The following is a 14,241-nucleotide window of genomic DNA, read 5'->3' on the forward strand; positions in this document are numbered from 1 at the left end:
TGTAAACTTTACGCTATCCATGAGTAGTACACACATCCGAACCTTCTACCTGTTAGAGTTCGCGATACCCGAGAGTCTTGGGCCGGACTTTAATTGGGTGTTGGGAAGGGTGAGGTGAATTTTGCGATACCCGAGAGTCTTGGGCCGGATTTCACGTGTATCTATCACGGACGGTTTACAATCTGAAATCGTGGTTTGCGGCAACCCCGCCACGAGGAAGGATTAGCGTAGAAGGGATTAAACATGCCAAGTGAAATAATTGATTATCACTAAATCCCGCAGAACCTAAGAATTTCATAATGGATGAAATTGGTAATATAGTTACCTACCTAAATAGCTTATGGTTGGCGATCCGCGGCGAACCCGTCGTTAACATAAGTGAAATATGGATCTTAGCCTTGTTAATTATAATTGTTTGAATATTAAACACACTTGGGTAATTATCTTAACAAGGTTTAAACATATCAAACTAACTAATACAACTTACTTTAAAAATAAAATATGACAGATGTCTGCAACAAACACAAATCCTACTCCGTCATCAATCACTAATTTCTGCCTTAAAGAGCTCCTCGAAAAGGACAAGCTTACGGGCTTGAACTACATGGACTGGCTTCGCAACCTAAGAATTGTTCTTAGGATGGAAGGAAAGATCAGGGCAATTGAGGAACCCTTACCGGCAGAACCCGGATCGAGAGCTACTCAAGCGGCTAGGGACGAGTTTGAAAAACGGCGTTCCGAGTCTAATGAGGTAGCATGCTTGATGTTGGGGACCATGTCTCCAGAGCTCCAAAAGGGCATGGAGAGCTTAGGGTCGTATGACATGCTTAACCAACTCAAGGACATGTTCCAACAACAAGCAAAGCAAGAAAGGTTTGACACCGTGAAAGCTCTCGTATCTTGCAAAATGGCAATGGAAAGTAGTGTTAGTGTCCATGTACTACAAATGAAAGGGTACATAGACCGGTTGGAGCGCCTTGATTTTTCCATAAGTCAGGAGCTTGCAACGGATTTTATCCTGAACTCGCTGACTAGTGCATATGAAGGATTCATTATGAACTATAATATGAACAATATGGAGAAAACAATCATGGAGCTCCATGGCATGTTAAAAACCGCTGAGGCTAACATGGCCAAAGCTAAACCCGCAACTACCGTTCTAGCCATTCGTGAAGGTGGGATTAAGAAGAAGAAAAACAAAGCAAAGGGCAAGAACAAGGGCAAGGGTAAGGTTGGCACGTCGAACTTCAAACCTAAACCTAACGGCATTGCTAACTCTTCTACTTCAAAGATCCCGCAAACCAAGTCTCCTGAAGAAGCAATATGCTTTCATTGTGGGGATAAAGGACATTGGAGGCGCAATTGTACTAAGTACTTGAAGGAACCTAATGAACTACGGGCTAAGGGAGTCGCCGTACCTTCAGGTTTGTTCATGATTGAACTAAACAATACTAATATTTCTAATTCCTGGGTATTGGACACGGGATGTGGTACTCACATTTGTACAAATGTGCAGGGACTCACAAGAAGTAGGAAGCTGAAGACCGGGGAGCTTAATCTAATCATGGGGAATAAGAATGTTGCCTCTGTCGACATGATTGGAGAATACAAGCTTTCTTTTGATTCTGGTTTATGTATTGTTTTATCTAATGTTTGCTACAGTGCCAAAATGGCAAGAAACATTATATCTTTTGATGCTTTATTTAATGATGGTTTTAATTTTAGTTTTGATAATGGATCAATACTTGTTCACAAAAATGGGATGTTTTATTTCAAGGCTAGTCCTTGTAAAGGCATCTTAGAAACCACAGCAAAGCTAAATGATAGTTCAATCTACAATGTTGATTCATCCAAAGATGTTTTGGATAAAACGTATCTATGGCATTGTCGTTTAGGCCACATAAACAAGAAACGCATAGCCAAACTCCAGTCAGATGGAATTCTAGAATCATTTGATATAATATCGTATGATGAATGCGAATCTTGCTTATCAAGAAAAATGACAAAGGCACCTTTCACAGGAAACTGTGAACGGGCAAAGGATCTGTTGGGGTTGGTACACACTGATGTGTGCAGTCCGTTCAGATCGCCTACTAGACACAAGGAACGATACTTCGTTACATTTACTGATGACTTCAGTAGATATGGCTATGTTTATTTAATTAAACAAAAGTCTGAAACTTTTGGAGTGTTCAAGGCATACCAAAATGAAGTAGAAAATCAACTGAACAAAAGAATTAAGATTCTCCGATCTGATACAGGTGGTGAATATCTTAATGATGAATTTCGTGATCATCTACGGGGTTGTGGGATAATCTCACAATTAGCTCCTCCTAGAACACCACAACATAATGGTGTGGCTGAAAGGAGGAATCGAACATTACTTGATATGGTTCGATCCATGATGAGCCGCACAATGCTTCCAATCAGTTTTTAGGGTTACGCCCTACAAACTGCCTCAAGGATCCTTAACCTCATCCCAACCAAGAAAGTTTCCACAACACCTTATGAGATATGGCATGGTAAAACTGTGTCTCTCTCATATCTAAGAATCTGGGGTTGTGAGGCTTACGTTCGTCGTGAAGCTCAAGATAAACTTGAACCCAGATCTGAAAAGTGTTTATTTGTTGGTTACCCAACTGATTCTTTTGGATATTTGTTTTACAACCCTACTGAGAACAAAGTCTTTGTGTCTCGAAGGGGAGTCTTCCTTGAAAAGGATCTCATATCGAAAGGAACCAGTGGGAGCAAAATTGACCTTGAAGAAATTCAAGAATCAACCGACATGGAAACCGATATTAGAACCGATTCTCCTCAAGAGGTCGACGAGCCTGCAATTGAAAGAGAAACTGACCTACAGCCACCACCCATACGTAGATCTGATAGAGTGCGTCGAACACCAAAGAAATATAGTTTACACATATTTGAGGGTGATGACGAAAATATAGATTCTGATGAACCTATTACCTATCAAGAAGCGATGACAGGCCCCGAGTCTGCCAAATGGAAGGAGGCTATGGACAACAAGATCCAATCCATGCATGATAATCAAGTCTGGATCTTGATTGATCATATACCAGGTATTAAAACTATTGGTTATAAGTGGGTCTTCAAGAAGAAGACTGATATGGATGGAAATGTACACACATTCAAAGCCAGACTGGTGGCTAAGGGTTACACGCAACAATATGGTGTAGACTATGATGAAACTTTTTCACCAGTAGCTATGTTGAAATCCATTAGAATACTTCTTGCCATAGCTGCATTTTATGACTATGAGATATGGCAAATGGATGTAAAAACAGCTTTCCTTAATGGTAAACTAATAGAGGATGTGTTTATGACACAACCTGAGGGTTATGTACATCCTAAGTATCCTAATAGTGTGTGCAAGCTTCAAAGGTCCATTTATGGACTTAAACAAGCTTCTCGTACCTGGAATCTTTGCTTTAATGAGAAGATCAAAGAATTTGGTTTTATTAGAGGCGAAGATGAGCCATGTGTCTATGTTAGGTCTAGTGGGAGTGTTGTAGTCTTCCTTGTACTATATGTCGATGACATATTACTCATGGGAAACGATATCCCGACACTGAAAGATGTCAAAGCTTGGCTAGGGAAATGTTTCTCCATGAAAGACATAGGAGATGCATCATATATTTTGGGAATAAAGATCTATCGAGATAGGTCAAGGAGATTAATTGGGCTAAACCAAAGTGCATATATAGATAAGATACTGAAGAAATTCGGTATGCATAACTCTAAGAAAGGGTGCGTTCCTATGAACCCTGGAATGATATTGAGCAAGTCTCAATGTCCTAATTCTGACTTGGAGTCAGCTACCATGAGTCGTACTCCATATGCTTCAGCTATAGGATCGATCATGTATGCGATGATATGCACAAGGCCTGACGTGTCGTATGCACTAAGCATGACTAGTCGTTATCAGGCCAATCCTGGTGAAGCTCATTGGATAGCAGTCAAGAACATTCTAAAGTATCTTAGGAGGACCAAAGAGATGTTCTTGGTCTATGGTGGGAATGACGAGCTGAGCGTCAAAGGATACTCAGACGCTAGTTTCCAATCAGATAAAGATGATTACTCTTCACAATTAGGATTTGTATTTATGTTGAACGGTGGAGCCGTCACATGGAGAAGTGGCAAGCAAAGTACTATTGTTGATTCTACGACAGAAGCCGAGTATATAGCGGTAAATGAAGCTGCTAAAGAGGCCATGTGGATAAAGAAATTCATCGGGGATCTAGGAGTGGTTCCTACAATCCATGATCCTGTTGAGATTTTCTTCGACAATGTGAGTGCGGTTGTCTTGGCTCAAGAACCGAGGTCACAAAAGCGCACACGGCATATACTCAGAAAGTACCATTACATCCGTCAACTTGTAGCAGAAAATGACATATTATTAAGTAGAGTAGACATGACTAAGAACTTGGCTGATCCTTTCACCAAGCCTTTGCCACAGACTAAGCATGATGCTCATAGCATGTCTATTGGCATTCGTGTCATTGATGATAAAGTTTGATTGTATTTATTATGTTAAGTTTGAAACTTTAAATATTGGGCAATAATATATGTTGCAATTGATCTGATGATTAATATATTGAGATTATATTATACGCACGATGCGATCATTTCATTGTATATTGCCATGTTTCATTTTGCATGTTTTAACTTCCGATGAATACTATTTCATAAACTTCCACAGTCGGTCATTCTCTAAGGAAGAGAGAATTGAATTAAGGCTGCTATGAAGTGTAGTAATATAGGCTTATATGAAACTACATTAATGAGGAACTTGATAGTTGATTCAAGGTTCTGGAATGACCACACTTAGATGCTACTTCATGGTTTTAAGTCACAAGTAAGCTCTAAGATGGCAATATCATTTATCCTAGAGTGGATATGTATGAGGAATCCTGACACTAACTATATTCTACTTTGACCTGTATTTAACGCTGTGCGTAAATGCCAGTCATAAGGGTGCAGATCAGGTACAATATGGGATGTGGTGGATGTCTATACAGTTGAAGCAATTTGTTCCTTCTTCTCATAGCAAGTTGAAGCGATATCTCTGGGCTCCTCGTTGATTTGTGCTGCATTAAATGCATGGCCATGCTACGACTGAATTGATGCAATAGCAGTCTATTTGATCACCACAAATCTCTATCGGAAAACATAATCTTGAATGATGATGATTGACACTTAACCATGTCACACGTTCATATAGATATCTTGAACAAAAGGATGACTGATATAAATCAAAATATAGGAGTGTAACGTAGCAGACTAGTTGTTACACACGGTGTGTCTTTTAAGACAGGCCAATATTATTAATGTCAGTGCAAGTGGGAGTCTGTTAGAAATATGTTCTCGGGTTGGCTACGGTTCGATCGTGGTTTGACCGTGGTACATATATTCCGAAGATATGCCCATGACATTAAATAATAAAAGTCCATTTATCCTATTCGGTCACACACAAAGGTCAATCGTAAATTGTTTGATATACCTTCTAATTGGAAATTAATTTATTAATCATTAGTTAATGGTTTAATAAATTAAGTAAGTTTTTTTTATGTGTGTACATATACTTACAAATCTAAATATATAAGATTTGATTTGATATAAATAAGATTTGATTTGATTTGTAAATCTTATTTTATATAAAGATTTGTACTATAATCATATTTTATATAATATATAAGATTTGATTTGATATAAATAAGATTTGATTTGATTTGTAAATCTTATTTTATATAAAGATTTGATTTTGCAAATCTTTTAAAATCTTTCCAAATCTTTATATTTGTATTATATGTATCAATTTTATTCTATATAATACCAAGTCTTGGTATTGAAAATATATATAGAAACTTGAGATACAAAAACACACATACAAAATGATATTTCTCTTTCTCTTTCTCAAGTAACCAAAATACTTGAAATCTATAATTGGGTTCGGTTTTGGTGGAAATAAGGAAAAAGAAAAGATCCGTTAAGTAGAAGGTATAGATTGAAACAAGGTTGGAACTTTGGGTGTCTACCGTTTAGAGGAACTCTTCTTTGGGTTTTTCAGATTCGATCTTCAAAAGGCTACAAAAGTTGTATTCTAATCTTCTCTTGTTTAATTTCGTTAATTTTGTTTTGTTTGCTAAAGTTTTGTACAATAATTCGTGGAAGAGTATGATTTTGTAAAGTTTTAAAAATGCTTCCGCTCGCTTTGAATTTGTATCATACTCCAACAAATGGATGATCCACGTTATTATTTTCTATAAGCCGAGTCTTGAAACTACTTCTTGTATTCCTAATATGTGTTCAAGTGATCCACATTGTTGCATTATCATACCACAACTATATTCAATTTAACGATTCACCATCTTATTTATATGGATTTGTCTTATCAATTTTGAAACTCTGACTATGCTCGTGACCCCAATTGTTTAAAACGATAATATGTAATTTGTACTAGTATAAATATATAAAGCCTTTATAAATGATGCATGTCACCTCTAACGGGTCTAATATGTGACTTCTTCAAAGCAAATATACTTTGTTAGAGACGGCAAATATTATGACTCAACGTTATTCAAAACACATTTTGTTTCATTAATACGGAGTAATATTTTGATTCATTATTTAGCGTTGAATCATTTATTTAAGAGATAATTATCAACCGTGGTGTACAATTAGATTGGAATGAAAAATTAAATGTCATATTTCTTGGGTAAAATGGGATGAAGCTATTCTTCCTTACGGGTTGTGCGGGTTAAATTTGGGTTCTCTAAAAAATAAAAATTTGGCCTTGATCGGTAAGTGGTGGTAGAGGTTTAAAACCGAAACCGACTCCTTATGGGTTAAGGTCATTTCGAGCATTTACGGCCCTTCGGGTGGGTTATATATTGATAGTCATTCTCATTCGTATTCACAAAAATCTGTTTGGTCGAGTATTATTTAAACAGGGAATCAGATTGAGGCACTCGGTGTTCCTTTCAAACAGTCTTTCGTACGGAAGATCGGTGATGGTGCCTCCACTTCGTTTTGGGGGGGATATTTGGGTTGGGGACGTGGCGTTAAAGGATAAATTTCGAAGACTTGTAAGACTTGAAACAAACTTGGATGCAAGTATCAAGGAACGGCTGATTTGGGATGGTTCAATGGTATCGGCTAGGTGGTGCTGGTCAAGGAGTCCATTTGGTCGTACAAGGGGTGAAGTCAGTGAGCTTGAGGATCTGCTGAGTTCGGTTAAGTTAGAGCCTGATATTGGTGACACTTGGTCTTGGGAGTCAAATAATGGTGGAACATTCACAACAAAGATTTTAACAAAAATGATCAATGCGAAAACTATGGGTGCGGGATCAAACGTAAAAGAGACACTAAAAAACAATTTGGTTCCAAAAAAAGTGGAAGTATTCATTTGGAGAGCGAGGAAAAAACGCATACCGGTACGTGTTGAACTCGATAAAAGAGGGATCGATCTCCACTCGGTTCGTTGTCCCTTATGTGATGACGATATTGAGTCGGTGGATCACTCCCTCTTTTCGTGCAATAAAGTGGTAGAGGTTTGGAATAAAATCTTTAATTGGTGGGGAGTCAACGGGTTATCAAATGCGAGACTTGATGATCTTCTTCAAGGTAAATCGTGTATTCAAGTTTCGGATTCGGGGAATCTCATTTGGCAAGCGGTTATTTGGACGAATTGCTACCTCATTTGGAAGAATAGAAATCAAATTGTCTTCAAGAATAAAAGTTGGAGTTATCCGATAGCGCTAAATGAAATTCAAATTAAAGGTTACGAGTGGATCGCGAAGAGAAGTAAAAAGAAGGCAATCGATTGGCACAATTGGTTTCATAATCCATCAATTTTCTTGAGTTAATCTTGTGGGAATGATGCTACCTTGGCATCACTTTCTATTCTATAAACAAATATAGATGTAGATAGTTATGATGTAAAACTACTGCGATGCACTTGTGTATTATTTTTGTGGTATTAATATTATCGGCTTTTCAAAAAAAAATTATAAAAAAATTTATAGTTCTAGCTGTAAAAACTTAATTCTACTTAATTTGATTGAAGTGAACCTAGAAATCAGCGCCCATAATCATTGTGCCATGAATTTGTACAACTGTGAGTAGTTTCAGATCTGAAGAGGGTGTAAAATATAAAGGGAAGCATATATGGATGGTGACCCAAATGATTACTGCTTTTGAATCAAATCGCAACGGCACGTTGGCTCGAGCTTTTTAATTTCTCGGTACTTGGCTGCCATTCACCGTACGGGATTTGTAGCTTTTACACATTTTCATTACCAACGAGATGAAAATTATACTCCATATTAGCTTATGTTTTCTCACTAAATGTTTACAAATTGCATGAAATGGGTAATCATGATTACTATAATAGGTGTAAATACGTTGTTCCTAACTACTAATCGTGGTTAGGTATAATGTCGTTTGACGTTGATTTTTTTTAGCTCTACTTTTTTTATTTTTTGTTGATACACTATTTTTTTTAACAGCGATTGGGATCACCCGAGGGGGACTTTACCACCCGGTGCGATCATCTCCCGCTCCGACTATGCCGATGCAGCGATACTAACCCCGCCCCATCGCTGCCCGGGAGAAAACTTTGAAACCGATCCAAGGGCACGACCAAGTAACCCCCCCCCCCACACACACACACACACACACACACAAACGATATGGGAAAGGTGTCATGAGTGGATACTTCATGGCAGAGATGAAATTGTGTTTTTAATATGTAGCCAATGGAGGTCGAACTCCCGACCTCCCCTAAAAGAAGCAGGCCACCAACCGCTGACACTATATTCGTTAGGTTTCAAATTTTATTTTTACTTTTTTTATTTTATACCCTTTTTTTCAACTCGGTTGAATATTTATTTGCGATATATATATATATATATATATATATATATATATATATATATATATATATATATATATATATATATTGGTAGGATCAAGAGGGAAGTAACTAATCGGGGGAAAGCGGGGGGAAGTAAAATTCTTTTTTTCCTTTTTTTTAAAAACTTTGATTACAAACATTATAGATTGAATGAAAATATGAACATTTAATAAAGACACTTTGTGATAAATGTTTTTATTTTGGCGGAAAAACGCTCGAAAAACTAATATATAACAATTATCGTGTTTTTCGAGCGTATGTTGAGGTTTTAGATATTAGGGTTTAGATATTAGGGTTTATAGGGTTTAGATATTATGGTTTAGAAATTTAGGGTTTAGGGTTTAGATTTAGGGTTTAGATTTAGGATTTAGATTGAATTTTTAACACGAACGGTTTAGAGTTTAGGGTTTAGGGTTTAGGGTTTGGTGTTTTGGGTTTATGGAATAAACCCAAAACACCAAACCTTGAACCCTAAACTCTAAATCGAGCTAAATTTTACTTCACAAAACATGAAGAAAAAAAAACGTTAACATTCTTCACGAACAATATTATCTTGAATGTTATTTTTGTCGATCGTTTTCCCGTCTAAATAATAATATTTATCACGAAGTGTCTTTTCTAAATGTTCATATTTTCATGTGATCTTGATACCTGAAAAAAATAAATCTAAAAAAAATGATTTTTTTTTTTTGCTTCCCCCCTATTGGTTACTTCCCTATTGATCCTGCCCATATACATATATATATATATATATATATATATATATATATATATATATATATATATATATATATATATATATATATATATATATATATATATATTTATTTATTTATTTTTCATTCGTCGAAAATAACTGTCCATTTGATTTTTAAAAGTTATTCTTCTAAGTTTTAAATGACTCTATTAATCGAGTCAATAGCAAGCGTCGATTTATTGACTACTTAACTATCGCTTACAGCCTAAATTGAACTTCATACAGGTTTATAGCCCATGAAAATTTAATTCTACCATTTCATGGCATCTCACACTTTTTTAGCCTACTTATTGGTCGGAGGTCCATTCGAAAACAATCTCTCTATTCATAGAACATCGAGAGGGAGAACATTCTCTACTTTTGAGGTGATTCACTCTGAATGAAGAAATGACTTCTCTTTATTCTATGACATGGGAAGAATTCTTTACATCATACTTCCCCCATAATCCACTTACGTGTGATTGAGTTTTATTGTTCTTTTATAATTTTATTTTTTTGCTTTCTAAGTTTTAACTTAAATTAAAGACAAAATCGCCGAAATGATCAATATGGTTTGTATCAAAATGTTGAAATGACATTTAGGTCACAATGCGCATACTCCGGTTCTATACTCCGGTTAAATCACCCGCATAAAATGCTGAATTTTATCTTTCTCAGTCGGTACCCATTCATGGACGAACCTTAACTTAGATGTACAATCTCTGAAAACCTCATCTATCGTCATACTTTATGTCATCTTCATACTCAAAAACTCAGTTTTCAATCTTTCCATCTCATACTCAGAACAATACTGCTCACGAACCTTAGCAGTAAATTGTTCCCAGGTTATTTGACTGATATGTTCCTTGGATAAATATGCAGTAATAGAGTCCCACCATTTCATTGCTTCACCTTTGAGAAGCCTACTAGCAAATAACACACAGGATTCAGGTTCACAAAAACATGCTTCTAATGTCCGCTTCACTTCTCTTAACCAATTAAGTGTCATGGTATGGTTTGTGTGACCGCTGTACTCTGGAGGTTTACAGTCTAGAAACTGTTTATATGTACACTTCTTTCTCGTCTCGGGGACTTGAAATGGGTATATCATCTGATTCGGAAGCGACTGGTTATACTGAAATGGCATTTGAAGATGTTGATAGGAAGTTTGAGGAAACTGCGATTGAGAACTGCCTCCAGCTTGAGTATAAAAGTTCGGAGGAAAAGTTGTGTTCAACGCAGTGGTATTAGGGTTCCATTGTGCCCGTTCTTGTTCCAGTTCCTTAATTCGTTCTTTAGCTTCTAGTAACTAACTCTGGAGATTTATCACTTCTTAAGAGGTTTCTTCTTCTGAAGACACATGCCCATCTTCATCAGGGGCTCGGAAAGTACCAGCTCCAGGGGCAACAGGGTCAGTAGCATTAGCCTCATTGTCTGCCATCTCTGCACTACCACAACACTAACACCAAAGTTTAGTCTAAACTCTGTTAGTACCAGCAACTAACACATAACCTGTCCTAACACTCACTTATCCCATCCCCAGCATGTTATGTTTGACATAACTCTACTAAGTTTGGGACCATGACATTTAGGTCACAATGCGCATGCTGCCAAACTATGCTCTGATACCAACTTGTGACACCGCTAAATCTTTTTTTATACGTGGTGGAAGCATTATATTAATTAATACAGAATAAAATTTAACTATTGTTAATTCAGTACAACGGATGTCACGTGCCATTTTAACGAAATACATATTTAGCCAAAAAATACATATACGTATTACATTTACACAAGAAGACACGATTCAAAGTTAAATCTGGTCACAGCCAGTCATTAAAACCAAATAAGATGTAACATCCCGCATTTTTCCGTTAAATTATTTTAACGCCCGTCTTTTTTCTTTTTAAATAATACCCTTCGTATCTAGATTCGTATCCTTTGTTATGTAACATTTTAAATATTCTCGTTGTTGGAAGATAACGTCTCCCGTACTCTCGTGTAATTTAAAATAATTCGTTTGGTTAATTCACGCACCCGCACCCGAACTAGAGGGACCATTTTTGCCAAGTGATCAAAGGTGTGACTAGGTCAACTAGTCAACACCCTTTCTCATCCATTCATTCATTTCCATTTTCATTTCCATTTTCCTTTAACACTTTCAACTTTTCTTTCAATCTTCATCATCAAGATTCATCATCCATTCATGATCTAGCAAGCTTAAATCAAAACAAAATACATATTTGGAATCCTCTCTTCATCCTCTTCAATTTGATACCAACTTCATCTCTTTTGGGTAACTTTCTAAAATCACTAATTTTATGTGTTCTTGAGATTTTTGAGTTATAAAGTTGTTAATTAGTGTCTATGGCTCATTGTGATGTCGTGTATGTAATTTGTATGCTCGATTCGTTGTTTTTGGTGTAACTAGTTCAATATGAAAATTACTTGCTAAATCCTTGATTTTGGATGATCAAATGTTGTTAGATTGTTAAAGTGCATGTTTTAAAAGTGTTACTAGTATCATTAGTTTCGTTTTGATGTATAGGTTGATTAAGGAAACTCCAAAAACATGATTATTGATTTTGTGATGCTTGATTAGGGTTTGCTAGTTCTTGAGATGAATTTTTGGATGCTTGAATGCCATGGAATGTTAATTGTTAGTGTTTTGTTGCAATGTGTGTTTGATTACCTTCGAAACGGCATAACATACATGTAAGTTGGTTGCCCGAATCATAAAATGCGTTTTTGGAACTTGAACTTTGATTATGAGTATTTAATTGCGGTTTTTGGTTGTTTAAAGTGAAAGTTTGATTGATGATATGTGTTTAGTTGCATTCCTCGTCAAAATACCTTTTCAACGATGTATAATAGGCGTTATAAGCGTTTGCGGGTCAAGTGTTGTGTTAGAATAGGTTTTGGCTCGTGTACACTTTTGAAAAACAGAAAATGCCTGCACAGAGGGTGGCGCGGCGCGCCCCTTCCCCGCGCGGCGCGCAATCTGGCCTGGCCAGATTCTGCCCACTTTGTCCCTTTTCACGTAAAATGTTTGACTAGCTATCGACCTCCGGTTCACATGAAACTTGTTTTAATATACTTGTATATGAATAATTAGCATAGAAAAATAGTCCGGGACCCGACCCGAACATGTTGACTTTTTCGTTGACTTTGACCAAGTTTGACTTTTTGCCAAACTTAACCAATTAATTATGCAATCTTTCTAACATGATTCTATACTTGTATCTTGCATGAAACTTGACAATTTGACTCACACGCTTCATAATCGAGTCGTAACGAGCCATAGGACTAATTGAACATCTTTGACCGTTTGTGTTTACCGTTATTGATATAACCTATATGTTTAGGTCAAGACTAGCGTTGTCTTTGCACTCATTTACTTGTTGAAGTACTTTTATAACTCTCGCTCTCAAGGTGAGATCATAGTCCCACTTTTTACTCTTTTGAACTTACTTTTGGGATGAGAAAACATAAACATTTCTTTTGAACTAAGTGAACACAAGAACGGGAAAACAAACATTCTACATACGAGTTTAGAACAAAAATCCTCAATCCGATTATCATTAGTTACATCAGATGGTGTAAGCGAGAACTTATGTTATATGGCCATATGGGTTTGACAGCCCTCATCCTTGACGGTTCGCTACCGTCTACGGATGAAATATATTTTCGGGAACAGTGTAGTTCTAGCACTAATTTATGGGGTATTCAACGGACGGAATGTTAAGCTTTGATAATTGGGTGCTCGTGAATATTAACTTTTAGAATGTATTACTATTATTTCAACTTGCAAATCTTGTGGTTCGGCTTACTTTATTTTTACTCGCTACTTACTTAAACCTATGATTTCACCAACGTTTTCGTTGACAGATTTCTATGTTTTTCTCAGGTCTTGCACGATATGTGAAACATGCTTCCGCTTACTATTTGATACTTGCATCCGATGTCGAGTATACATGCATTTCATGGAGCGTCCTTTGTCTTTACTTTAAACCGTGTCGCCTAGATTTCAAGCGTACTTATATCGTTGTAACTCAACTTTTGGTTGAACAATTCTTGTAAACTTTGAAACAATCTGTATTTTGAAATGAAGGCGACATATTTTGGTCAAACGTTATCTTAAAGACTTATAATCAGGTAATGGGACCCACGTAGCCGACGCCGTCACTTGACGATTTGTCGGGGTCGCTACATAAGACAACATCAGAGTTTGGTATGGTCAAACATAACATCTTCATGCTCGTTTTCTCCCAAAAAGCTAAATCTACAAAAGCTAACAACCTGCAGGGAGGAGATATAGGGGAATTAGCACGAAGCTAAGTGAGTATAACTAACTACAGGTATTAGCATACAGAAACTGTCATTCTATTCATGTCACATAGTCTAACACATAAACATCACCCAGTAGTGCAGTCAACAGAGATTCTGGCGATCCGGCCGAGCCATTAACCACCAGTTGATCGGGCTGGGGTTTAACGGAAGTTCCTCCTACATACCGTGCTACATAAATCATCCACACGCGACGAACGCGTCATTCAAACATATTCCACAC

At 36.8% G+C, this 14,241-nt stretch overlaps 1 protein-coding gene across 1 annotated transcript; it reads left to right on the forward strand.

Moving 5' to 3' along the window:
• Positions 1 to 7,031: 7,031 nt before the first annotated feature.
• LOC139887978 (uncharacterized) lies at positions 7,032 to 10,922 on the forward strand. Its single transcript, XM_071871019.1, has 2 exons — positions 7,032 to 7,855; positions 10,721 to 10,922. Exons 1-2 carry the CDS (start codon positions 7,032 to 7,034, stop codon positions 10,920 to 10,922), a joined length of 1,026 nt encoding a protein of 341 aa, XP_071727120.1.
• The last annotated feature ends 3,319 nt before the right edge of the window (positions 10,923 to 14,241 follow it).

Source organism: Rutidosis leptorrhynchoides, chromosome 2, assembly GCF_046630445.1.
Source record: "Rutidosis leptorrhynchoides isolate AG116_Rl617_1_P2 chromosome 2, CSIRO_AGI_Rlap_v1, whole genome shotgun sequence".
NCBI lineage: Eukaryota > Viridiplantae > Streptophyta > Magnoliopsida > Asterales > Asteraceae > Rutidosis > Rutidosis leptorrhynchoides.

Excerpts from the sequence above, each read along its gene's own strand:
- LOC139887978 (XM_071871019.1), top strand. The coding sequence starts at position 7,032 with ATGGTGCCTCCACTTCGTTTTGGGGGGGATATTTGGGTTGGGGACGTG. Across the intron at positions 7,856-10,720 it reads GCAATCGATTGGCACAATTG|TCTAGAAACTGTTTATATGT; the intron begins GTTTCATAATCC and ends GGAGGTTTACAG.